Source organism: Macrobrachium rosenbergii, chromosome 8, assembly GCF_040412425.1.
Source record: "Macrobrachium rosenbergii isolate ZJJX-2024 chromosome 8, ASM4041242v1, whole genome shotgun sequence".
In the NCBI taxonomy this organism is placed as follows: Eukaryota; Metazoa; Arthropoda; class Malacostraca; order Decapoda; family Palaemonidae; genus Macrobrachium; species Macrobrachium rosenbergii.
In genome coordinates, this window is record NC_089748.1 from 12,398,851 (window position 1) to 12,426,350 (window position 27,500).

The 27,500-nt window shown below is 34.8% G+C and overlaps 2 protein-coding genes across 4 annotated transcripts in view; one reads left to right on the forward strand and one right to left on the reverse strand.

The window, feature by feature from the left end:
- Aplip1 (JNK-interacting protein Aplip1) overlaps positions 1-3,558 on the forward strand; it is a 435,485-nt gene extending 431,927 nt beyond the window's left edge. For both annotated transcript variants that reach the window (XR_010853664.1, XM_067107287.1), the window contains 2 exons: positions 632-810; positions 1,695-3,558. Coding sequence is in view for 1 of the 2 variants with exons in the window: in XM_067107287.1 (XP_066963388.1) it covers positions 632-810; positions 1,695-1,767 (252 nt within the window). In the remaining variant the exon portion in view is untranslated. The remainder of the gene's footprint in view (positions 1-631; positions 811-1,694) is intronic.
- A 4,171-nt stretch (positions 3,559-7,729) lies between these two features.
- The window catches only part of LOC136840604 (leukotriene A-4 hydrolase), a 168,366-nt gene continuing 148,595 nt past the window's right edge, over positions 7,730-27,500 (reverse strand). For both annotated transcript variants that reach the window (XM_067107288.1, XM_067107289.1), the window contains exons 12-13: positions 8,537-8,757; positions 7,730-8,417 (exon numbers count right to left, since the gene is read on the reverse strand). In XM_067107288.1, the coding sequence (XP_066963389.1) occupies positions 8,297-8,417; positions 8,537-8,757 (342 nt within the window). In that variant the 3' untranslated portion in view covers positions 7,730-8,296. The remainder of the gene's footprint in view (positions 8,418-8,536; positions 8,758-27,500) is intronic.

The window sequence follows — 27,500 nt, forward strand, 5'->3', positions numbered from 1 at the left end:
CACTTAGGACTAGATCTCATGAGTTCAGTGTATATATAATAAGAATATCAGCACCATTTCTCTGTTGCTAATGAAATTTTTTACTGGATGGAAAATAAATGGTAGTACTTTGAGGTCTATTGAAGGCCTACCTCTCATTACTTGGGAGATCTTGTCCACAGGAGTTGTAATGTATATTTTATTGCAATTTCGTAATACAGGAAGACTAACCTCATCACATTTGCCTTAGGTTCTGCAGTGTCAGTATATCCATTCTTTCATGTTTTGAACAGGATAAGATAAAATATTTTATAGTACTTCTATTAAATATGAACAATTATAAGTAATCCTGTGACAATAATTGTCATTTGATGTTAGGAAACTTTTTTTTTTTTTTTTTTTAACAAAGAAAGCCAAAGCTGTTCAAGCCAGAGTTATAGGTTTATACTTTGACCTATTTGTTGCAACTGCCCTCTTTCTTTACTGATAAATTTTTATGTTTGGAAAACAACTCCTTAATACAGAATCACTAACATAAAACCCTTACCACCAATAGAATAAGAAATACGGCATGTGTTTGTTGCAGTAGTGATTCAAATTGTTTCTCATTAAATTCTTCAGTAGTAAACTATTCTATATGTTTCACCAACAGCCCAACCATGTGCCATGCCATGATTACTTCTACCATCTGAAGCATGTCTCCTTCTGTGCTTTTCATCCGAAGGACCATCGTTACTTTGGTTTTATTACTAAACATCCTACAATCCAGAGGTTTGCTTGTCATGTATTCAGAAGCAATGACAGTACCAGACCTGTTGCAGAGGCAGTAGGGTAAGTACTAGTTGACTGCATTTTATTTTATATCAGTGGCCTTAATTAGATGAGTAGGTAGGTTATTTTCTTTTAACACCAATACAGAAAGCCATGTCTATTCTTTGTGAGTTGATTTCTGGTCCCCCAGAACATGTTTAGTGGTATTTATTTTTGTACAGTATTTTATTTTTATGACAGAAAAGATAAAAATGGTGGAGTTCCCTAATAACTGTAAAAGTTATTCAGTATTTTTTGTTACTTGTTTTACTCATTTTACATTAAATTTTGTTTCATGTTCTTATTCTAGATCATGTATAGCAGAGTGAAAATGAACAGATTTTAGTACAGTACAAATTGTTATGAAAATGAAAAAATGTAATGCCATTTTTGATAGTTAATTATATATGGTAAACAAAATTTTCAGCTCTTCAATTTGATAGTGGTAGTACAGCACGATACAGCATTCTAATGTCCTTATATTGAATATATTAAACAAATATTCAGAGTAGCTTGAATCTTAAAATGGAGAAACAAATCCACAGTTATGCAACTGTACAAATACCTTTGTACAGTTACATAACTGTGGATTTGTTTCTCAATTGAACATATTCTTTGGATGTAAACTTGGCCAACTTATACAAATAGATTCCCTTCGGTAATGAATTCTTTCTTATCTTGACTATTTGTTTAGTGTGCAGTAAATGGTTTAGGAAAACTTGGATAAAGTAATGAATGGTAGTGGCATGGTATTTATGTATTCACCTTCTCTGCAGATTTGAATGACTGTAATCCACTTGAAAGTTCAAGTAATTCAAGCCACTATTGATTGATTCATCAGCCTTTACTTTCCAGCTGAGCCTCAATTAGAGCTAACAGCTCAGTGATTTACATTTAAATTTCAGCCGCGCCTTCCAAAGATTTTACCAGAAGTTTATTGAGACAGCATACCCAATTGAGGATATTTACCTTGAGTGATACTTCTTGGAAACCTACTTAGCCTCAGCTGCCTCTCTGGAAAAACAAGAACAGAAGAACCTCAGGCAAGAAGACACACAGGCCCCCTCTGTACGAAATGATAGCCAGCAGGAAACAGAGGGTGTTTTGTGTATGATTCTAAGTACTATGCTGCTTCTCATTCTCAATATTATTGTTTATAATTATAAGATAATGTTCGATATCACGTAACATACAGTACTGTACTTCAGGTATGTGAACGTGATAGTTTGAATAAAGTGATATAACCAAGTCAAAAAAGTTCCTTGTAACATGTGTTTCGGCACTGATGTGTCAGTTTATAAAAGAAAGTGTGGAAAACTTTTAAGTACAGTACTCTCTCTATGCTAAATTAGTGAGAAACCTTAATTACTTTAGTTTCTCACCAGAACTGCATTTGTTACAAGAAAAAACAAGTGAGAACACCTAGTTTTCACTGACATAGATGCCAGACAGCTTATTATTCAGCTTGTGATATTTGTTTTAACTCATGGTATGCTAACTCACTAATAAAAGCTGGGAAAGTAACTGTACAAAGACTCCATTTTTTAAATTTTAGTTACTGAATCAAAATACATAGTTGACATGTTACTCCTTTTGTGTTGATTTTTTTTTAATTATTTTTTTACTTTGATATTGATTATCTTTTTACTTAGTATGATAAGTCAGTCTCGATTCAGAGGTATTTATAATTACACATACTGTACTGTCAACTCATTTTAATGATTCAAGCTATTTATTCTCAGTCTATTATGCTAGAGAATAATACATTAGTGATATTTATAAAAATATTCATATGAAATATGCTTCTATAAGTGGTATGGTGTGTATTTTGTTCTAAATAAATGTACAGAATGCAGGACAGTACTGTAATACTGGATTTTATTGTAATATTTTTGGCATAATGGTTTAGGAAGAGAAAATGCTTTCTTCTCAGATTTCCATTGCAGAATTTCCCTACATGCTGGTAAAATCACTACCTAACATAAATCTATGGTAGGACATAAGCACCATGTTAACTTTGATGCTGATTAGTAATACATATCTAATTCATGTCATTTCAGATAAGAAACAGCAGCAGATTTTTGTATATCATCTTAAAACATAATGTACCATCTAATGGTACATACACTCGAATGCATGCTTTGGTACAGAAGCTTTTAACATCTTCTTGCATATAAAAGAAATAATGACATCAGTTCTTATATTTATAAAATCTACCAATAATTAGTAAAATTGGATCACAATGAAAATATTCTAAATAAACAAATAGGTTTCCAGAATAAAGGTGAATGTTTCCTCTTTGAATTTGGATACTAGTCTACACTTATGCTTCTGGCACATGATAAAAAGATTGTACTTTTTGTAGACGACAGCTAAATCTTTCTGTCATTTCCCTGCATCATGAATAAGAAAATTTCTATACTCCTGTGAAAATTACATCACAGCTAAACATTTGGAAGCTTTCTGAAGAGTAAGTTAGGACCAAGTCTGTAGAGCGAGGCAGCAGCAGTGATACTGTAATCAGAGAATTTAGTGAGGGTTCACTTTCTGAACTCAAATTTCTCAAGAAAGAGTCTTTGGGGCTAGAGCCTGACTAGGCTCAATTCAGGCTAAAGCCTCACAAGATTTTGTGAGCTTTTAAATGATTCTGACTGCGGAGGAAAATGCTTGTACTGTACTGTATCTTGGATTTCCTGTGCAACATTCTGCATCTGTATATAATGTAAATTCTATACCTTGTGATTTAGAACTGAGTTCTACATTTCAAAACTGTTTTAATACCCCTAGAAATAATGATAAGAACATGAACAGACTACCATATAATAAACCTTGGATTTTACGCCCTTGATATGTTTGAATTTACTTTATTTTTTCAGCATTGATGTAAAATGAAAATGTAATCTACTGTAAATTTTTTTTTATAGTTATGCATGACTGCATAACAGGTTTGCATGATTATGGATTTGTATATAGAAACTGAATGGGTTATTTGAAAGTACAGTAGATGTAAAGGACTTGTCTACCTAACAAGTCTTACTTAAATATACACTATAGCATACAGGTAAATGTATAACAATACTAGAATGGAAATCTTAAGTTACATTTGGAATACTCTTTCCATATGGTTATTAGTCTTACTGTATATTATGAATCATGCGCCAAATCTTCATTCTAAACTTTTCATGTCAAAGTCAACCTAAATTGTAACTGTCATTAATATTTACTAAAAAAAAAAAAAGCTCAACTTCTTATCCACAACAGATTTGTTACATTCAGTCTCTAAACCAAATCCTCTTTAATGATCATTTGTTTCTACTGATGCAAAAAAAAAAATAGACTTTTTGCTCTGTGGTTAAGCTATTGGTATGCATATCTTACTCCAGTATCACTCCTTGTTCAATGGATGCATGTAGTATTGAGAAAAGTATGTCAATATAAGAATACTGTATTCTCAGTTTTCTTGGTATCTGTTTATGTTTGAGCAGGGACTTTTAACATAAAATTCCAATTGTAGTAATTATGAAAGAATTAGGAAAGATTACTTAAAAACAACTGTAGTTAATTCTAAAGTTAATCTGGAAAAATACTGTGCTTTTGGCTTGAATTAAAAGAACATTTAATTTTTTTCTCTTTAAAGCACAGACATTGTATCCTATTCAGTGCTTTCCACTGGAAGAACAATGCTTCCAGCCAAGACCACGATTTTATTTTACATTGTAGAGAAAATATTAAAATTAGTGTATAGCATTCAGTTTAAAGCACAAAGAAGTCAAGGCATGAAGAAAATTTGTAAAGTTTCAAATTTGCAGTCTTTTCAGCATGTACTGTGATGGTTGCCGTAATGTATTCAGTTAACTCTTCCAAACTGTCAGGTTTTTTAAATCTTACCTTCAAACTTTGCATCACTTGTATCTTTAGTTTGCAATATAACTGTCAATGAGGATTTTAAAAGGAACATTACCTACCAATGAGAGAGAAAACCTCAAATCATATTCAAAGTATGCAGTTCTGTTAGTGAAACTCAACATTGTTTCATGACAATAATACTGTGGTTTTTGTTCTATTTTTGTTTCAAAACAAACAGAAGGACATCAAGTTAATTAATACCTTAAATGTGATGTATGTGACCTCAACTCTTTCAGTATTTATACTTACAGCAGTACCAGAAAAGCATATATACTCTTAAACTTTAAAATAACGAAGCTTGGTGTTATCACTTTCACAATAATTTAGGTATCAGCAAAAATTATTTTCAGGTAATAGATTAATGGCCATTGCTCCTTACATATCAATTGGTATATTTACGATATTAAGGAAGTATGAATGGTGGCTTGCTTTGAATTCTTGGCAATTTGTTACAGAAAAAGTACACTATAAGTTTTATATCCCAGCCCGAGAAGAACCCTAAAAGAGTTCAGAGGTCTGGTTAAACAAATCATTTATAACTAACTATAATTTATGGAACTAGATTCACACAGCAAATCTTTTGCTGGCATGTTAATATTTTTTGTAGTTTGAGAAAAAAAAATTTTTTTGCCAATGGTTCAATCCAGAGAATCATTTCTCATATTTTCAACTTAACCTTAATATTTTTCAAGCATACCCTGTATTCTCTGTTTGTAACGAACTGTTTGCTTGCAAACACTTAAAATTGTAATCTAGATTAGTCAGAAATTACTAAACTAAACTTCAGTGTACCAGAGAGTAATATATTCTTAAAAGACTGGAATGGAATGGAATGTATAATTTAGGCCAAAGGCCAAGCGCTGGAACATATGAGGTAATTCAGCACTGAAAGGGAAATTGAGAGTAAAAAACTTTTAAAGGTGTAACAAGAGGAAAACCTTGCACTATGAAACAACTGTTAGGAGACGGTTGAAAGTAAGATGGAAGAAAGAGAAAATGAACTGAGGTACAGTAAAAAGAATTAAAGCTAGGGCCTGAAGGGACGCTGCAAAGAACCTTAGGTAATGCCTACAGTGCTCCGTGTGGGGTGTACTGACAGCACTACTCCTCAGTAGGTTGTAAATTATATAATGCTGTAGCCACCAGTAAGGTAATATTAATTGCATAAATCTACCATGGAGACTCAGTAGCATTGTTAATGATTTGAGTTTGTGCCTGTGACTTTCATGTACAGTACCTCATGTGGTTTTAATTTTCTAAAGTAAAAAATGTAAGGCTTTGCACCCCTTAATTATTCAACTGACATATATTGTAAATTTAATTAATAAAATAAATTTTTATATCAACACTTTGTACCAATTATATTTATGTTAGCTAGTAATGAGTGATCACCAAGTCTCCTCAGTTCCTATCATTTTGATAACATTAAGTCACCTGTATATCACTTTATTTATGAGTTTGGAAGCATACTATACAGTTGAGGTAAGGTTAACTTGCTTTCACTGATAAGGACAGCTAGCAATTTAGCAAAATGGGAAATGCACAAAATGGATTTTAAGCCAACTGATGGAGTGTATAGTACTTCATTTCCTGTAAGGTGTAAGACTATTAAAAGAATATTTATTAATGTATATCGTTATATAGTGCAGTAAGTAACTTCAGTCGTGATATAGGGACAGTGTAATAAAGACAGTATGGTTTATGTGAAGAATATATACACATATATTTCCTGTTTGTTTGAAATCTGAAAGTTTGCAATGCTTAACCTAAAGAATTACGGAAATTCATGATTGTATATAAGGAAAACTTCAAGTAGGTAAAGGAAATGAGCTACACTGAATACCAGGTAGTATCAAAATCTTTAGCATCAGGATTTAGATTGTATAATGAAGAACTATAGCATTTAAAAAATAGTCAAAATTAATGTGGTCTTCCAGTGCAATTTCCTGTCGTATATCATACAAAATAACTATTGAATATTCGTTATCTTGTGGAGTTTTGTGATGGAGGAGTTATATGGTAGATTGAAGTTTTGTTTCATTAAGAATTTGACTTTTATTTTAAAATTTAGCTTGAAAAGTTATGATCAGTATTTCAATTGTTATTTGTTGTTGTTATTGAACAAAATGTGAAGGAGGTAAAGCCTAAAATATTCAACAAAAGAGCAGAGTACTAATCACTCTCATATTTTTCATTCATTTAAAAGCCAGCTTGTTCAATAAATAAATTCATACCATCATTTTATTTTCATAAATCAATGACCATGTCATTTTTCCCCCCGCTATTATTAAGTAACCTTGAACTATAGTGTTTCTGACCATCAAGGATGTGTGAGTTTCTCAAAACTTGCCTTATAAATTGATCCCTTTTATGGTGTATATATAAACACACACACACTTGTGGTCATCTATGTAAGTTGGTTGAGGTCCAAGGCTGGTCTGGCATGCACAGACATCCTCATGAGTTCAATCAAAACAAAAACTGTATATCCTATTTAAAAATTTTTTTTTTTTTTTTTGTTCAGAAGCAAGTTTTCACTAGTGTAAAATCATAGTTGCTTGTGAAGGAAGTCTAAATGATTTTCTTTCCCTAGCCACCCAGTACTGTATCTTTTCTTTAGCAAACAATTGTGACAAATGATGCTTACTTGGCAAGTACTGTGTTTCTCTTTTGCTATTTTGTACAATTTACAATTTTCCCATTTCTTAACCTTCCAAATCTAGTTAGCATAGTTTTTATTTCTGAAATAGTGTGGGAACAATTGCTATGTAAAATAATGAAATCAATAATAGTGAAAGTAATATGCTAGCTACCACCATAAGTATAAGAGCAGAGAGAAGCTTGTCCAGTACACCTGAACTTGGATGATTATAAATTTACACCGCTGGGCATTAAAGCTTTAAATTTGGGAAATTTTTCATTAGTATTAGATATATAACTGATGGCTTACATTTCTTTCAGAAAATATTTACAATATATTTTCCTTTATTTTCTTGGAGAAAGAAATGTGAAATAAAGTTATTAAAAATACTAATCCTCAACAAAATTTAATTTTCAAAACTGGAGAAAAAAAATACAAAATACAGGGTTAGAATGAATTCAGTGAGCACTTTCTTTGACATTATGAAAAGAATTCATGTTTAAAACTTCTATTTTAAGATGCATCATGTCAACAACAGTAAGAGAATGCAATTGTTCAGCCTTGGACTCGACTTGACTTTACATCATTTACCCGACAATATGGTATGAAACGGTACTGCAAAATGACAGATCAGCAAAAAGTTAAAAATATATGGCTTTCGTTACTACATGGTGTATGATTTTACCCTTTCTAGTGATCTTTTCACCAATTCTTTCTATGACACCAGGTTTTCTTTTATGCTCAAGAAAAATGAATAATAAATGTGTTACCTGTAAAAGTTCATGATTTAAAAGTAGCAAACTGTATTGTAAAATAATAAATAATATAGGGGTCAAATAAATTTATAACTAAAAATATTTATTATATCAATTAACATACATCTTAAATTGTAACTTGATCATCCCCGTAAAACCCTTATTGTAACTTGAGGAAAAGTTGTCTAAAAATATGGCATTCAGTTTATTCACTGAGATGAAGGTCTTTGGCCACTACATAAGCTGCAACGTGCATCATGGAATCTTTATTTGCCTTGAAGGTTGCAATGGCACGAGTACGCATCTCCTCCCAAGCATAAAAGTCCCTGATGAAGAAACATGAAATTTGCATTTCACATATTAGTGCTACCGACATTAAATTTTAAATACATATTTCCTTGTCAAAAAGAGCACACCACGGATGCTAAAAAGCAAAACCACTAACCTGTAAATGGGTCTTACAAATTTCATTCGACCTTGTTCAGTGATGAATTTCAGAGCTTCATCCACACAGTCTGGCCAGTGTGATTTCAGTCCAAGCCGTAACCAACGGAATTTAATTTCTGAGTTGTTACGAGAAGACATCCCATACAGCTCCTCCATCTTTTCAAGTTTTGTTATTGATAAAGGTTCACACTCGAGTAATTGTGCCAGCCACTGACTTATCTAAAGAACGATATAAAAAGAATTACACAACTTAAATTTAGGGCAAAAATTCATGTGCAACACGATGAGTTATGAAAAAACTAACTTTATTCCCATCTAGTATACTGTACTGTTTTTGATTCAGACCCCTTTCAGTAATCCTCTACTTGCATACTTTGTCCCTAAAGGGAAATCAGTAAAAAAAAAAAAAATGAAAATCTGGGCTCAATAAATTGTTTTTGTATCAAACCACTATTTTTTACAAAGGCTTACTTCAGTAATCTTCTACTTACATACTTAGTCCCTAAAGGGATATCAATTAAAAAAAACGAAAATCAGGTCTGCATAATTGTTTTTGTACCAAACGACTGTTTTTTTACAAAGCCTTACACTTAAATTGGAAGCACTGCCTACATACTGATATATCAGCTTATAAAAATCCAGAATGCAGTGTGATTATGCACATCATTTTGGCATGAGGTTTCAAGATATGATAAGCTTTGAAAAATTTAACTACTGTAATTTGGATCTTCCTAGTCTTTCTCATCACTCTCCTGGTAGGCTGAGTGGCCTACCATATCAACTCTTCTGTTTTGTGCACCCAGCCTGAATTCATTTGGTCTGGTCATACTCAACTTTCTGGAATTTTCGATAATTCTATCCCACTGCTACTTTCAAATCTACTGAATCTCAGACTGACTGCTGCTTTTTTCTTTGCATCACAAGCACAAACCATCTCAATCTTTCAGATCTCAATTCATTTCTCAGCCCTGAACAAATCCCTCGGCAACTTCCTCACTTAAGATTTAGGTGTCCACCATATTACAGTACAACAATGAAGCTTGGCATTTTGAGATTACATGATCTTCAAAATCTACTCCATTTCCTTTATGAGTGCCTATGTCTCAATAACACATGTGTTATACATGTACAGTAGTCAAGATTTCTTCTCTGGTTACTAATTTGAATTTTTATCTACCAACTGTCTAGCAAACACTTTCCACTTCATCCAAGCTATTGTTACCCTTCAACTACCTTCTTAAAGCAGGATTTACAAGCTATGTTTCCATAGTAACAAAAATGATCAGCCTCTTCTTACGGCTGCCCTTTCACCATTTTATGACTTCCTTATCTTTCATGTTAGCATTTCTTGTATGGCTTGGGTATAAAAAATTCTTTATTCAATTTATATTTTTAAACTCAAGAGACATTCTGTCTCATTCAAAACAAAGTACTATACATTATTCCTTTCTACACCTCTTCCACAGCATCTACACAGCTACTTTCCCAACTGAACTTTCATCTTTGCCTCCTTTCCTGTAACCATAAAATAAGCTTTGCTTATACTGATTTTCCATCTCTCCTGCTTTCAAACTAGTATACTACTATACATTTCTCGGTTTCTGCTCTTAACACCTTGTCATCTGCTTGTGGCTTCCTTCCTTATTATAATAAACAATAAAAGACTGATGATTTTTATAGTCACCAGTAATTATCTCAAAGCTTCCTCAAATATGCCAGTAACTGCTTTCACTCCATATCCTGGGTAATTATGACATCATCACTTCATAAATGAGCTTCGCCGATACCTTCTGCCTCTGTGATGTCCACTTAAATACTTATCTTAGTACTTAGTCAAATGCTTTCTAAAGATTGACAAATATTAGATATAGCCATTTCCAATTTGTACAGCACTTCTAAAGTTGTTACTGCCTCTAAAACTCACCATCATTAGTAAATGACAAGCACTCAAGAATGATCAATCTGACAATGAAAAATTAAAACAGGTTGGACTGTGGTGTTTGTTATTCCAAAGAGTGCTACATAAAACGTAGCATTTTTTTAAGGAATAATCCTACATCAAAGTAAACTTGTGCCTTTTCAATTGCTCACTCTCCTATGATCCATGGACATTTGATACCCCACCCAACCTGATCCATGAATGCAGGATAATACTTACAATCAAAAATACCCTTAGCAATAGTCAAACCTTCAATCAACGACAAATAAATATCAGAAACTGAATTCTTGACAAAAATTTTATCAATCTTCAACATTTTATGTTTATCCATTTATACATTTTTAAGGAGTTCCAATGCAATCAAGAACTAACCCTGCAAGCCAGAATTATGTGAGTTGAGAACACTAATTCAGAGGTCTCAAACTATTTATTAATAATAACAATTTTGTATTTTAAACAGTTTCTGTGGTTGAAAATGAAATATCTTCCCTCCACATGCAACTTTAGGGCATTTCATCACTGAAGGATAACTTGAGACATACAGTAAAACGTCTCAGAGTTCCAACAATGCCAGTCCTGTTCAAGATGGAGTGCCACACTGACTCCGTCATAAAGTGGTCAGCAGCAGATACTTGATCAGCGAGTCAAGGTCAATAACTGGGGGCTAACTGCCTGATGCCTTCAATGTTCAAAGCTCTAAACTGCACAAGGTTGCCACTCTACCTCCCAGAGTCCACTGGCTGCTACATAAGAGGGGAAGGGCCTTGTCTCCATAAAACTAACTCTCATGACATCCATGATCTCTGGTCTGCTTTTATCTCCAAGTGAGATTGTTAGAGGAGACTGGGTAATGGGCACCACAACCTCCTTTGCAACAGATCCATCTGACAGGAAAATCCATGAATCCTGTACAACCTGTCTGACATCACAGTGGAAAGTAAAACTGACCTTTGGGTGTTGTGGCAAGCACAACACTGAGCAGTCTGTTGACTGAGCTAACTGTAGCAACATCTGATCTTAACTCAGCAACTGAAGCCTCCCTCATCAGACACTCCAGTCACTGAAGGTTAAAGATCTAGCATGTACAATATAAAATTTAGAAATGAATGGTTCTTCTTGCACTGTGCAGGCTGCCCCTTTGTCATCTTCATCAGAAAACCTGACCAAGCAAACAATGTTATGAGACAGGTCGAAGCAGATCTTATGGCAAGCAGGAATGGATGGGCCCTGGAGGTATCAGATGTCTTAGAAAGCACTGATATCTTGGGTGTAATTAGGCAAGATCTTCTGAACCTACTGTCTAAGGTCATAGAAATCAATGAATTTCCTAGTGGGAGAGAACTGCAAGAAGAAAATGGCAAGGAGGAAGGGGAGTTTTTTAAACTCACTAGCTTCAGTGTACATTTCAATCAGTAATCAACTGCTACGCTCTACCAATAGTTACTGGAAGCAGAAAATTTTCCAGTTTCCATAATTAAAGGGTAATTTTCATTTAACTGGACCTGTGGCTTTGATGAAAGTTGCTATACAGTCACCACCCTACTTACAAACAAGTTACATTCCAGACAGACATTTGTATATTGAATTGTTTGTAAGTTGGTTTTTAATATGTGAATAATTTTTTTTTTTTTATATTTACATTCCTGAGTTAAATGGGAGTCAGATTATACTATTTTCATTGCATTTTTAAATCATGCATTATTATAAAGAATTATTTTGGATGCTAGAAAGGTAAAATGAAGAAAATAAAATTTAGATTCATGCAACATTTAAAATTTAGTATTTTTTCCATGCTTTGCAAATTATGGACTAGTTGAGAATTTCCAGGAGCAGCATCTGACATTGAAAGTCCACGATGTAAACACTGCACACTGCCATCTATTGACAAAAATACATGCTAAATGTTTTCTATGAGAAGAGGAAATATAGAAAATGGGAATTCATAGAGTTAAATCAGGAAGATTGAAATAAGCAGGAATATTTTACAAGTATGAATGAGTATTCTTGTAATTATAAGAATACATGATAGTTAATCATGACAATACTTGAGATAATCAGGGAAGGAGTTAAAGGAACAGGTTCTTCTTCTTCCTCGTGTTCTTCTGTTCTTTGCAAAAATTCTTACTAGCAGAATATGAATGCAGAACAAAATCTGAACTTGCAGGTGGCAAAGGGGAGCACTCCAAACAAAATTTTAACTTGTAATCCTGTCTGTTTGTAACATGAATGTTCGTAAGTAGGGTGGTGACTGGACTTGCAAGACAAACTGTGATGGTCTCAATTCCCAGAGGACCCCTCCTCTAAAAGTACTTTGCTTCCATCACCAAGGGTCAACTTCACCTATGGGTGCCACTAGTGGGACCAACAGGTGCAGGAGACCTTTGGTGACTGGATTCTCAATTCTCTGTCTGCGACAGGAAGTTCTTGGGAACATCTACCTAGAGAAGTGGTAAAGGCAGACCAATAAGAGGCTCAACAGTGGTAGCCAAAAAAAAAAAAAAAAAAAAAAAAACAGGAGCAGGCAATACATGTAGTACTGGAATTACAGGAACTACCAGTTCAGCTGGAAAGAGAATTAGTGGAGGCAGAGGGGCCTACAGGGGTCACCAGCAATGCAAACATATAGCAGAAGCAGCCAAAAGAAAGGTACCACAGGAACAGCATGGAAAGTGAATTCCATAGGAGCTACAAGTAATGCAAGAGCATACAACACAGGTGCAGCAGGAAGGCACAAGTACCATAGAAACAACAGAGTCAAAGAGTATCACAGAAGTTGCATGTACCGAGGTCATAAATACAAGCAATGTACGTGCAGACAGAGTGACAGCTACCAGAGCAGTCAACTGATAGAAACAGCAGGCAAAACAAGAGCAGCATGATTCACCTAAAAGACTGCAGCAAGATATACTGATTTATATGAAACAGCAGTAAGTGCAGCTAACTGCAGGGATCAAGTAACTGAAATAATGGTTCTTAGTCACTCTAGACTAAAGGAAAAGTCTCCAACGCAGGAAACACTGCACAGTCTCAAAGATACACTAAACAGAGCCACCAAACAAAACAATGAAACAGGTAGCATACCTGATTAAAAAAAAGTACACAAAAAACCCTCAGAATATGTGATACATCACAGAAAAATCCTTTACACTGCTGTACAGCAATGCAAAAGATAGATACCAAATGTGCAAAGGACAGAAGTAATTAACTTGTGAAAAAATTTTTTATAATACAAATGCACTTGTACCTCAAATTATGGACTAATAAGGACACAACTTACTCCACAAAATAATGTACATATTTCCGTTGGTCCACAGGAACAGTTAAACAGGTGAATCAAAAAGGAGATAAGTGATTTAGGACAATTAAGTTACGTTTATTCCTACCAGACCACAAACATTCATTTTTTATATGGAAAACCTCTGGTGATAGGTAATTCAGCTGCTGTAACTTGGTGACAAGGTAGTTAACTGGCAGCATTGAGTGTGGTGGTGGACAACCCAATCATTCACTCTGTTGGGCAGCATAACTTTTTCTTTTACCAGCTTACAGAGTAAATGCACTGAGAGTGCAGTCCACATGAATGTTACTGAAGCTGATTTATCAAGTATGTACATTTTTCTGAGTTGCTGATGATTGTGGATATTTTATGGATTATTCTCACAGTGATGGTTACTGGAATGACAATATCTGATAATTCTTCTCACAAGAATGATTAACAAACGGTAGTTGTCCTGGGCATTATCGTGTGTGTGTATGATTCATATATGCATTTGCCATTGACCCTCATTTTTTGTTTTGGCATTCAGAAGCCAAGAAAAGGTTACTGTCTCTAAACTGTGTTGATTATGCATCTTGGTCACCTTTCCAGGGGAAGAAATATGGTTAAGAAGAAAAAAGGTAAGGAAGATTCTGTCATTGTTTTCTAAAGTCAATGCCCCACCAATATCACCCCTTCTTGTACTGTGCCTAACCCAAACCTTACCCGGTCTTCTTCCACTTCAGACTACTTTAGAAACAGGGCCCAGAAAACTGCCCTCCACACAAAAGCTAAAAAAGTCTCATGGTTGTTCCTCCTATGCTGGGAGTGACGGTGACCCAAACACTTGTTTGCAGGGGCAGGTGATTGAGGGCAGTGCCAATGATTCAGTTTGTTAACAACCTCTGTTGCACAGGTCTGCCCATTCACTATCTCCAGTTTGCAAGCCTGATCATTCCCGGTCATCCATGTGCACTTCTAGGGAGAGGAAAACCAACCTTAACTTTTTTCCTTGCTTGAATTTCTTCAGAAGTGCACATGGAAGAGCTTGCTCCTCACTGGACTGCTGGCCGTCATAGTCAGCAACATCTATCATGGTTTTTCCTGGGACATGCTTGCAATAGGTTCCCCAGACCTACTACAAGGCTGTTTGTGTGTGTGTGTGTGTGTGTGTGTGTGTGTGTGTGTGTGTGTGTGTGTGTGTGTGTGTGTGTGTGTGTGTGTGTGGCGTTAGCTAGTTCCTGAGTTCATAGTGTTCAGAGTCCATCAGTTCTTGACTTGAAATACAGTAATACCTCGAACTTACACGAGGTTAGGTTCCAGAACCCCTTGGGGTTGCATAAATTAGGTACAGTCACTAAAAATGCTAATAATTGCTTATTGCTAGAGTTTAAACACTAAATATGCCCCTAATCATGCTTCCAAAGTATTAAGCTAACTTTTAAATGAAATTAAAGTTACTGAAATTTCATTCGCAAGTTAGCTTAATACATTACCCTTAAAAAAGAAATAAATGGTTGACGTAAAACTACAGCACAATATTGTAATGGGTACTGTATTTGCCACACTAGCACATTTACAGATACTAAGTACGTAGGTATACTAATGTTACCCCTAACTCATGGGATGTCATTTTTTTTTCACTCACAGAGTGAAAGAAGTTTTCTTTGCATCACTGGGTAAACTTCATAAGACAGTCATAATGTCATAATGAAGGTACAATCCAATAAAATAAAGAGAACATGCACATCATGTTCATAGAGGGTACAGTCAATTTTAGGGGAGTGCTGACTCCATAAGGCCCCATTATAAAGTAAGTGCTTATAACTACCTTATGAATGAAGGGATATGCTTTAAATTTTTACCACTTATTCTTCAACTAATAATGAAAATTTTCACTGTGGGGAAATTTAGAAATTGATTTCTGAGTTAACCCTTAAAATTTTGAGCCTCTATTTACAAAAATGTCTCCGTATGCTTGGCGTTCGGTGAGTTTAGCCGAAGCGGAAAAAAGTTTTTTCAAAAAATCACAGCACGCTTGGTTTTTAAGATTAAGAGTTCATTTTTGGCTCCTTTTTTGTCATTCCTGAAGTTTAGTATGCAACCATCAGAAATGAAAAAAATATCATTATCATATATAAATATTGAAATATATGACAGCGCAAAAAATTTTTCATATATAATTTTATACAAATCGTAATGAGCAAAACGGTTGAAGCTAACGGGTTATTTTGTTTTTCTTTGTATTGTACACTAAATTGCGATGATTTTAGTATATAACAAATTGTAAAACGATCAAAGCAACACAGAGAAAATATTATCACAAAATGATGCATGAATTAAATAACTTGATTGCCAGGCGTAAAAAATGTTTTTTCAAAAATTCACCATAAATCGAAATATTGTGCTAGAGACTTCCCGTTTGTTGAAAAATGAAGCTAACTGATTGAATATTACTAGACTGTAAGTAACTTACAATTGCAGTTTTTCGACCATTTCGTCGAGTTAAAGATTGACGAAAGTCGAATTTTTCTATTTATCATGATTTATATGAAAATATTTCAAAACTGATAAAAGCTACAACCATGAGTTATTTTCTGTTGTATTGTACATGAAATTGCGCACATTTTCATATATAAAACTTTATGTAACGACTAATATAAAACGGTGCAAATATTACGACAACGTGTGAAAGAATTTCTGAGAAGTTCAGCCAAGTTACCACAAGAGATGTAAGGAAAATGTTTTTCAAAAATTCACCATAAATTGAAATATTGTGCTAGAGACTTCCAATTTATTGGAAAATGAAGGTAAACGATTGAATATTACTAGAATGTAAGCGTTTTAGCTTACAATTGTTTTTTTACCATTTCAGTAGAGTTAAAGTTGACCGAAAGGTTGAAATTTTGGCAGTTATCGTGATTTATGTGAAAATATTTTCAAACCTGATAAAGCTACAACCATGAGCTATTTACTGTTGTATTCTACATGAAATTGCGCACATTTTCATATATAAAAGTTTATGTAACGACTAATGTAAAACGATGCAAACATTACGACAACGTGACGAAAGAATTTCTGAGATGTTCGGCAGAGTTATAGACAGCGTAAAAGGAAAAAGTTTTTTTTCAGAAATTCACCATAAATCGAAATATTGTGCTAGAGACTTCCAGTTTGTTGCAAAATGAAGGTACATGATTGAATATTACTAGAATGTAAGAGTTTTAGCTTATAATTGTGTTTTTTTACCATTTCAGTCGAGTTAAAGTTGACCGAAGGTTGAAATTTTGGCAGTTATCGTTATTTATATGAAAATATTTCAAAACTGATAAAAGCTACAACCATGAGTTATTTTCTGTTGTATTCTACATGAAATTGCGCACATTTCCATATATAAAACTTTATGTAACGACTAATATAAAACGGTGCAAACATTACAACAACGTGTGAAAGAATTTCTGGTGCGGACGTAAGGAAAAAGTTTTTTCAGAAATTCACCATAAATCGAAATATTGTGCTAGAGACTTCCAATTGGTTGCAAAATGAAGGTAAATGATTGAATATTACTAGAATGTATAGAGTTTTAGCTTACAATTGCGTTTTTTACCATTTCGGTCGAGTCAACGTTGACCCGAAGGTTGAAATTTTACAGCAGTTATCGTGGTTTATATGAAAATATTTCCAAACTGATAAAAGCTACAACCATGGGTTGTATTTTGCTGTATTTTACATGAAATTGCGCACAATTTCATATATAAAACTTTACATAACGGCTAATATAGAACAGTGCAAAAATTACGACAAAATGACGAAAGAATTTCTGAAATTTTCGCAGAGTTACCGAGTTAGGCGTAAGAAAAAGTTTTTTCAAAAATTCACCATAAATCGAAATATTGTGCTAGAGACTTCCAATTTGTTGCAAAATGAAGGTACATGATTGAATATTACTAGAATGTAAGAGTTTTAGCTTACAATTGTGTTTTTCGACCATTTGGTCGAGTCAAAGTTGACGAAGGTTGAAATTTTTGTAGTCGACGTGACAGTACGTCCACTTGGCACCCAACAGACAATTTTAGTCGAATATGATACGTCCAGTAGGCGTTTAAGGGTTAATTTAATTTTTTTGCATTGGATAAAAGGATTTTAAAACTTTTTAAAAATATGCAAAAAAAAAGTTTCATTAAAAAATAAATTTCCCATGTACAAAATCAAGATGTATAGTTATACTACACTGTAAAAGTTTCATCCAATTTGGTTCAGTCTTCTTGGAGTTGTAAGCTTTTATTTTTGAAAAACCTAAGTTTTGAGAAAATGGCAAAAGAACATATTTTATGGTTATTTTGCATTAACTATGAAACTATGACAGGTAGAGGGCTGATTTTTGCACAAAAAAATATTTTGTCATATAAGAAATATGCCCTGAAATTTACAATATAACCAAATGAACAGAAATGTGCTCTCTCTTGATTTATATGTTACCTACAATTTGCATTTATAATACATATATATATATATATATATATATATATATATATATATATATATATATATATATATATATATATATATATATATATATATATATATATATATATATATATATAGCAGCCAAGGCTGCTGCTTTTAATGATTTGTATGAGAATGTTGACACACCTGAGGGCCAAAGAAACATCCACAGGATAACCAAAGCTAGAGACAAAGCAACAAAAGACCTCACACACATTAAGCAAATTAAAGATGGAAATGGTAAGGTTCTAACAAAAGAGGAGGAAATTAAAAGTAGATGGGAGAGTATTTTGAAAATCTTCTAAATGAACAAAATCCCAGGAATATCATTGAGAATGGAGTAGCAAATGAAAGAGAAGTTCCCAGGATTAGTCGGAGAGAAGTGAGGCGGGCACTAAGTAAAATGAAGAAAGGTAAAGCAGTGGGACCAGATGGAATACCAGTCGAGGAGTGGAGGTGCTTAGGAGAGGAGGGAATTGACATCTTGTGGGACTTGTTCAATAAAATCTACCAGCAGGAGAAGATACCTGACGCCTGGAGAAACAGCCTGCTAGTCCCCATTTTTACAAAGAAAAAGGGGACATCCAAGATTGTGCCAACTATCGGGGCATAAAGCTGATGGCACATACCATGAAAATCTATGAAAGAATAATAGAGGCAAGGCTAAAAGGCTGAAACATCTATAAGTGACGAACAGTTTGGGTTCATGCCAGGAAAAGGGACAACAGATGCCATCTTTGTATTGCGACAAGTAATGGAAAAATATAGAGAAAAAGGAAAGGAACTACATCTTGTATTTATAGATCTTGAGAAAGCATATGATCGAGTGCCTAGGCAAGAAGTGTGGAGGTGCAAGAGGGGAAAAAGGTGTCTCAGAAAAATATGTGAGGATTGTAAATGATATGTATAGAGAAGCAACAACACAGGTAAGAAGCTCAGTGGGAACAACAGACAAGTTTGGGGTGAAAGTGGGACTCCACCAAGGTTCTGCCATGAGTCCCTATATTTTTGATATGGTAATGGATGTGATAGTGTCTGGAGTGAAAGATCAGGTACCTTGGAGTGTACTCTTTGCAGATGACATAGTGCTAGTGACCACCAGTAAGGAAGAAGCAGACAGGAAATTGGAGTTGTGGAGAAGTGCATTGGAGGACAGAGGCCTAAAGATAAGCAGAGCAAAAACGGAATATATGTGGATGAATGGAGGAGACCAAGAGGGAAGCATCAACTTAGAGCAGGCAGAAGTAAAAAGAGCTACATCCTTTAAGTACCTTGGGTCGTATGTCACTGATTGTGGAGGGATGGAGGAGGAAGTGAATCACAGAATACATTCAGCTTGGTGCAATTGGAGGAAAACATCAGGTGTGTTATGTGACAAAAGATTTAATGTAAAGATGAAGGGAAAAATGTACAAGAGCATTGTCAGACCTGCGTTGATGTATTTAATGGACACATATATGCATTTCATAGCTTCAATGCTTCAAGATGTTATCGTGGAAGGTTAGGAGTGAGATGGAACTAGGGCGAGAGATTTGATGCAAGATTGTATTGAAACAGTGCATAGTTTGATTCCTCAGCTCTATTGAGAAGCTCAACAATATTGGAGATCAGGTGATCTCAATGGCGTTATGTATATTTGTGAGTACGTGCGTTACTTTGATCTAGATTATGCCAAAATCTGCCTTAAAAGTGAGTTTGATCGTTCATTAACGTGATAGAACTGCAGTTGTCCAGTCATAACTTTGGAGTGGTTCCAGGCTTTGAAAATCGGCAGATAAGGTAGAGTCTCAAATCTCTGTTTTTATGGGAGAAAATTGAACTTGTGATTTTTACCATGACTTTCTAATCATTATGAACTTTTGTTTGGGAAATTTAATATGAATATTCATATCCTCTTTTATATTATTATTTTGTTATGTTACGTTTGCCATATCTTGGCTATGCATTTTATGTTTCCATTATTGTGTTTTGTATTTCATATATTTTTGGGAGTTTTCTATCATGTTTAATTCTTTCGACAGATGTCTGTGGACTTATTGGAATAACATGGTGGACTTGTTAAATAGCTGGGGTTTGATAAAGGGGACACATGCAAGTCATTTTTATTCAGTTTATTTATGTAGTAGACTTTTTTTGACATGACTTTAGTTATTGATTTGGGAGTATGTGAGATTTTTGTGTATTTTCAGGCTATTAGCCATAATGAGACTTCTTTAATCAGAAGTGTTTGCAGTTTAGAGTTTAGTTATCTGACTCGATAATTCATTTATTATGCATTTTAATCTTTGCTTTGTTTTATTCATTTCTTGTTGGGTTATTTGAATAATAAACCTATTTTTGTAGGAAAGATTGTGTTTCTTTAAATAGTCCATTTAATTTATTTTGAGAGAATGAGAGAGGTCGGGTGGATTTATTTATAAACGATGAGAGAGAGAGAGAGAGAGAGAGAGAGAGAGAGAGAGAGAGAGAGAGAGAGAGAGAGATTTATTGAGAGAGAGAGGGGAATGCGAGTGAGATCGAATTTATTTTTATTTCTTTTTCCTGAAGTTAGATTATTAAGATCATTTTGGTACACTAAAAAAAGTGTTGATCTGTTTATTGTAACAGATGTTAATGGTTAGCGGTTTATAAAATTTTAAATAGTCTTAATTATTTTATGCTTTAATGATGGCGAAAAAGGGAGATTACTAATAAACTAATTGATAACGTTGATGCCCAAGACACAGACTAGCCTCTAATTTAAAGCGACCAGTCAGTCTTAAGAGGGAATGATAAGGGTCGTGATTTATTTATGTTAATACGGGAATCTTTTTTTCCGTCTCTATTCGAGTACTGGGAGTGGGGAGTTGTGAAATAGATCTGGATGATCTCTAGAGCAATTTTGGGGTTAACAAAATACCCAAATAAGTGTGATTAGTGGCGATTGTGAGTTAATTAGTTAAATGGTGATTCAACAATATTTATGTTTAACCAAGCAATAGTGGGAAGTCAACACCTTCCATTTTCTTTTCAGGTTAGCGTCACAAGTTGATAGAGCTCCGTTTTCTGTTTCAAATTGGTGAGTACCCCATTCTCGTTTATTTAGAACTCTGTTTTCTGTTTCTTCTTTATAGGGGGTAGTTTTCTGCCTTTTTTAGTGTTATTTTTGGTTTCTTTTTTATTCATGTTACGCTCAGGGCGTGTAATTACTCACAAAAATGCCGGACGATGCATTTTTACATCCCAATCAATTGTGGTACATAGGGTGATGAACATTTATGCGGGAATTACTAATTTTAAAGGGTTAGTTGACGGGAAGCCAACCCAAAATATAGAAACTTTCATTGAGTCAGTGAACAATTATCTGAATTCCAAGAAAATTACAATGGCGCTGAAGCTTTAACAGAGGCTAAATCATTTATTTTTAGATAAAGGAGATATTTTAAACGAGCACGCAGTTTCGGGTTCAGAAGGTGTAAAACTTGGAATGAACTGCAGAAATTTCTACGAGCTACTTATGGCGGAGTTCAACGTGAATGTGCAGTTCGGAATTTGCGAGAGTTTTTCAAAATAAAGAAGGGCAATGATTCACTGGTCACATACAGTGCGAATTTATTTGAGGCAGTAGGTGAGTTAAAGAAATCTATAACAGGCTCTCCATGGGTAACTGGAAATAATATCTCCTTAGATAATTTTGAAAGATTGTTACATTTTATTTATTTTTTAACGTCGGTCCCAGATGTAATTGTAGATAGTTTTGATAAGAGAATTGATCAGGATACAGACGAATCCTTTTTGTTTGCACAGATTAATAAAAATTTATCAAAATGCCTGACACTGGACAGTAGTTTTGTACAGGAGGTGCAAAGATGTCAGCTGCGGTTTTTGAAACCACAGAACAATGCTAGTCCCTTATTCGGGAAATGATGCAACAGCGAAGACATGTGCACGAGTAGAATTGAAGAAAATTCCAGAGAGATCAGTCACAACGATACGTTGTTTTAATTGTGATAAACTAGGACATAGTAAATCAAATTGCAGAGTGAGATATTGTTCAGTTTGCAAATCTTCAGATCATGGATGGAGATTTTGCCCAGCCACAAAGAGTAGAGATTATTCAGGAAGTCACGGGGTGGTTTTTCTAGATATGACAGGAGAATTCCACATGATGCAAGTTCTAGATACACAAAGGAACAGCAGAATTTTCACAAGATAAGTTCGAAAACGGACACAGGATAATGAGCAATCAGGTCTTAGAGTCACTAGAACCTAGGCCGATTGTATGGATTTTTCTAATGGCAGTGAAATTTTTATTTTCATTGATTCTGGTAGCTCAGTTAACTTAGTAAATGCTGACCTTTTTCACTGAAGTTTCCAGAGTGCAAATTAGTCCCTACTAGTGAGACAGTGTGTGATGTACAAGCGAGGAAACTGAATATTTTAGGTTCGTCATTTCTTTACGCTTTGTATCGGTGGAAAGACAATAGTAGAATCATTTTTGGTCATAGAAGGATTAGCCTTAGGTGAAATGGTTTTGCTAGGACACCCTTCTTGCATGCGACATAACATCAACATTCTTACGGGAGTTCAGGGGATTACAATAGGTGAGTCAGGTTGTTTTGTTCCATATATACACAGGAAAAAAACTTGTGAGAAACCTAAGACACAGTCTGAGACATGTGTAACACAGTCATTAGAGAGTGAAGATATTCCGCAAAGATCTTTCAAAGGATTTTTGTTGGAAGATATTGAATTGCAACCGAGTTCCTACATTGGTTAAAGTGTCGATGAAAGAGAAAAAGTTTCCTTCTCAAGTGTGCGTTGTTGAGGGAACCGAGAAATTCAAAGACGTTGTGAGTACGGTGTCAGTAAATGAAGTTTCAGTCGCAGGCGTGACTACAGTAGAATTAGTTAGCTATCAAGACTCAGTGAAAAAATATCACAAGGGTACTTATGTAATTGATTTTGAAGAGTTTAAGGAAGAACATAAATTAGTGAGTTTTTGTGGAGACGGGAATATGTTTCCTAACGAGGAGCAACAGTTCGAAGTCAGGTTCTGCATGAACATTTGGCTAAAGTTGATTATCCTGAGTATTCAGATAAAGTAGAGAAAGTGTTGAAAGAATATCTAGATATCATTGCTTTGAAGGGAGATAAATTAGGAGTTACAGATGTTTTAGAACATTCAATCCGCCTAGAAAAGGGTACAAATCCCATATATATTCCAGCATATCGAATTCCTTTTAAGATCAGAGAAGAAGTAGAAAAAGAAGTTCAGAAGTGGGAGTCGGAGGCATTATTTAGACCGTCCAATTCTCCGTTTAATTTTCCTTTATTTGCAGTTTAAGAAAGACGGTAGTATCAGAGTTTGTGTAGATTTTCGTAAATTGAATGAAAAAACATGCCCAGATAGATATCCTGTAGCTTGTTTGCCTGATTTGTTTGTTGAGATCGGTGGCAAGAATATATATTCATCTATAGATCTTATGCAAGGGTTTTTACAGGTTCCCCTTTGCGAGAGTAGCCGTAAATATACAGCATTTTCGGTACCAAAGGGACATTACGAGTTTAATAGGATGCCATTTTTTGGATTACAAGGGTCCCCAATAACATTTACTAGACTGGTTAACACAGTACTTCATGGCTTATTAGGAAAGTCGGTGTTAAAAATACATGGATGACATTCTGGGTTTATGCACAGATACAATTGAAGAACATCTAAAGGTGTTAAAGAAGTCCTAAAGCAAGACACCTCTGAATTTTTGAGCCGATTATAGGAGCAATCTTCGCTGGATTAAAATAGCAAAATTCAAATTCACTGGGACAACTGTCTTTTAATAAAAATCCAAATTTGAGTTTCTGAAGAGAAAAATTGTCTATTTAGGACATGTTATCTCTAAAGAGGTGATCCTTTAGAGTGAATGATGAGAAAGTTAAAGCCATTGTGAATTTTTCCAGTTCCTAAAACCAGGAAACAGATCAAGACTTTCGTTCGTTTAGGTATGTCGGGTTTCTTTTCGCGAAAATGAACAAATAGCCATCGTTTTGTGCGGAATTTTTCTACAATAGCGTCTCCATTGACAGATTTGTTAGTGTGAGAAGACGTTAAGTTTGTTTGGGGTGATAGTCAACAATTGCTTTTTGAACTTATTTATATTTTTCAAATTGGCAAATGTGAGTTTCTGTAGAGAAAATTGTTATTTAGGACATGTTATCTCTAAAGAGGGAGTCAGTGAAGTTAAAGCCATTGTAGCCTTTTTGAAAAATTTTTTTTATTTGTGAACCCACCAGTTTTGAAGTTTCAGATTTTAGTCAACCGTCTATTTCACCTTAGTGACTGACGCGAGTCAGGAAGGTATTAGGTGCGTTTGTTTGATGCAGAAATTTTGAGCTTTGGGAAAGTTTTAGTTTAGATTTTACCCAATTGACTGATTTATTTTTTATAGCAGAAAAGTTCAAAACGCGTGGTAGTAACGAAAGGCTGATGTCAGTTGTGGACAAGGAGGCTTTCGCAGTCGTCTCTAGCCTTGTTCATTTTAAGTTGTTGTTGGGAAATAAAGTTGAGATTTTTACAGATCATCAACCGTTGTTAGAGCTTTTAATAAGCCAAATTTGTCGCCCAAGAGAGCACGTTGGTTCCTAACATTGAGAGATTTTGATGCAAACCTCAAATACATTGAAGGTAAGCATAATGTAGTTGCAGATGCATTGAGCAGATATTTTCCGGTCGAGGATGAGGAAATACAAACCGAATCCTGTGTGGGAGAAGAGAGTAAATATTTGGTGTCTAATGTCTCTGATATTAGTAGTTCTGAGAGATCGCATGTAGAGGACATACACGTTTCTACAGTGCATACTTCGGGGAGAAATAGTGAGTCGGCAGTCTCGGGAGAGATTGTTATTCGTGATAGTGAGAGTAACGCAGTGTGTTATATTACGGGTGAAAATGTCACTTGGGACATAGGCTTGCTCGAACAAAAGCAAGATGAAGATAAATTGTTGTCAGATGCTAAGGCATTTCTTAGGGAGTTTCACCGAAGAAAGGGTATAAGTTGCCTTTTTCTGGTCTAGAGTTGGAGAATAATTTATTGGTGAGGAAAGTTAAGTATAACTTGCGAAGTACTCGAAGCATGGGTGAGATTACACAAATCATCGTGCCAGAGAGTCTAGTACCACAAGTTCTAGACATTGTACATTGTAAATTTGGTTCTCCTCATTTAGGTGTGGACAAGACGTATGAAAACGTCAGGTCAAAGTTCTTTTGGAAAAATATGTTTTCCGCAGTAGAATTTTTTGTGAAGAAGTGCGCTATTTGCAATGCAAATAAGCCAGCGACGACAGTGTCGTGTCGTTTGGGTTCATATCCCATACCACATAGGCCGTTTCAGAGAGTGCATATGGATATTCTGGGTAACTTCTCAGAGTCCGCTTATGGTTATAGACATTTATTAGTAGTTGTTGATGAGTTGACTCGCTTTGTCGAGATTTTCCCACTGAAATACAAATCAGCTGAGGAAGTTGGTATAGCGTTCTTTAAGGGGATAATTTGTAGATATGGTGTTCCTGAATGTCTGATCACAGACAATGGTAGGGAGTTTATTAATAAGACTTTAGACGGTCTTGCTAATTTGTTGGGAATAAAGAAAGTATCTATAATCCCGTATAGACCTGAAGCAAATGGGTTATGTGAGAGGGCGAATCGGAAAGTAATCGAATTTTTGCGCATGACGGTGGGTGGTTCCGATACACATTGGGACAGATCTTTGGATGAAGTGCGATATAGTATCAATACTATGATGAATGACACAATTAAGATATCTCCAGCAGAAGCTTTGTATGGATACAAGTTGAAAGGACCTTTTGATTTGTTACCAGAGCAAGTTCAGGGTGATGTTACGGTCACTTCATTGATAAATACAGCGAGAGAAAGATTTGCACGTATCAGTAAAGAACTTGAACTTAGTTCACGTGCAATGGTAGAGAAAAGTAACGCGAAATCGAGGGGAGTAGCTTTTTCGATGGGTGATAGAGTGTTTGTTAAAGTGAATGTTTGGAATGATCTGAATTATAAGTTAAGTCCGAAGTTCCACGGACTTTTGAGATTGTAGAGATCAAAAGAGGGAATAGATTTGTAGTTAAAGATGTAATTACTGTGTGACGAAATTGACTCATATTTCAAAGTTAAAGAAAGTTGGGATGTAATGGAACATTTGTATATAGTCATGTAATGGAACATTTGTATATAGTTAGAGGGATAAATGGGTTGATATTTGTATATATATGATATTTATTTATTATTTTTTTGTCTCTTGTTCATTTTAGATGTTGAAGTTCTTAATCATTTGTTTTCGAATGATTTTAGGAATTGAGACATGGGCTAATTTCATACGAGATTTGACCCGTGTGTTAGTGTGTTATTGTGTTATTGTGTTATGATGAGTTTTGTCATCTGACGCAATATCTTTGTTGTTTAGGATTATTTTTTTTTGGGGAGGTACTTAGTATATCGGACCGAACAAGTCTGATCTTTTTTTTCGGGTTGGGAGATCGTATTTGAGTATTTGGATTTTTTTCTCAGTTTCTTTTTTTTTAAAAATGAAGGGAGCTGTATTGTGAGTAATTGTAGTTGTTAAGATCATGGGAGCGATTGCCATTACGTCAATTGCTATTTTGTTGAGAATTAGTCAGGTGTTGCAAGAAATATTTGCTAAACAAGAGTAGAACTTTCATGTCTTTTACGAGATATGATACCTTTTAGTGTTTGGATAGGATTCTCGAGTTTTTTTTTTGTTGGATAGTTTTTTTTATGAGTGAGTTCCGTAGAGTTATTGTGCTTAGTAGTGAGTTGACTGTGATTATTCTGAGATACACACTTGGAATTAGTTCACATTAAGAGTGTTTGACTTTTGCATTAGTAGTTTTGTTTGGTTCAGTAACATGAAACCTTTTTGTTATTAGACCTTTTTCGAGTGCTTTTTGGAGACTCAGTAGTGACATGGGATAGATTAGAGACCATGTTCATTTTGGGAGATCAATATCAGGTTCGGGAGTTGATTATAAGACAAGTTGTACTTTAGTTAGAGAGAAGTATGTGTGTGACAGTAGTATTTTCCAGTTGCGAGTTGTATCTGTGGGTGGTTGTGAATTATCATTAGTTCATGGACAGACTCCGACAGAATGTGACTTTAGACAGTTCCTGAAGAGATTACCACATTGAGTCCACCAGCACCCTTACTGCCGTGTTTTGCAAGGAGTGTGCAGTTACAATGATGTGCCAGGGCA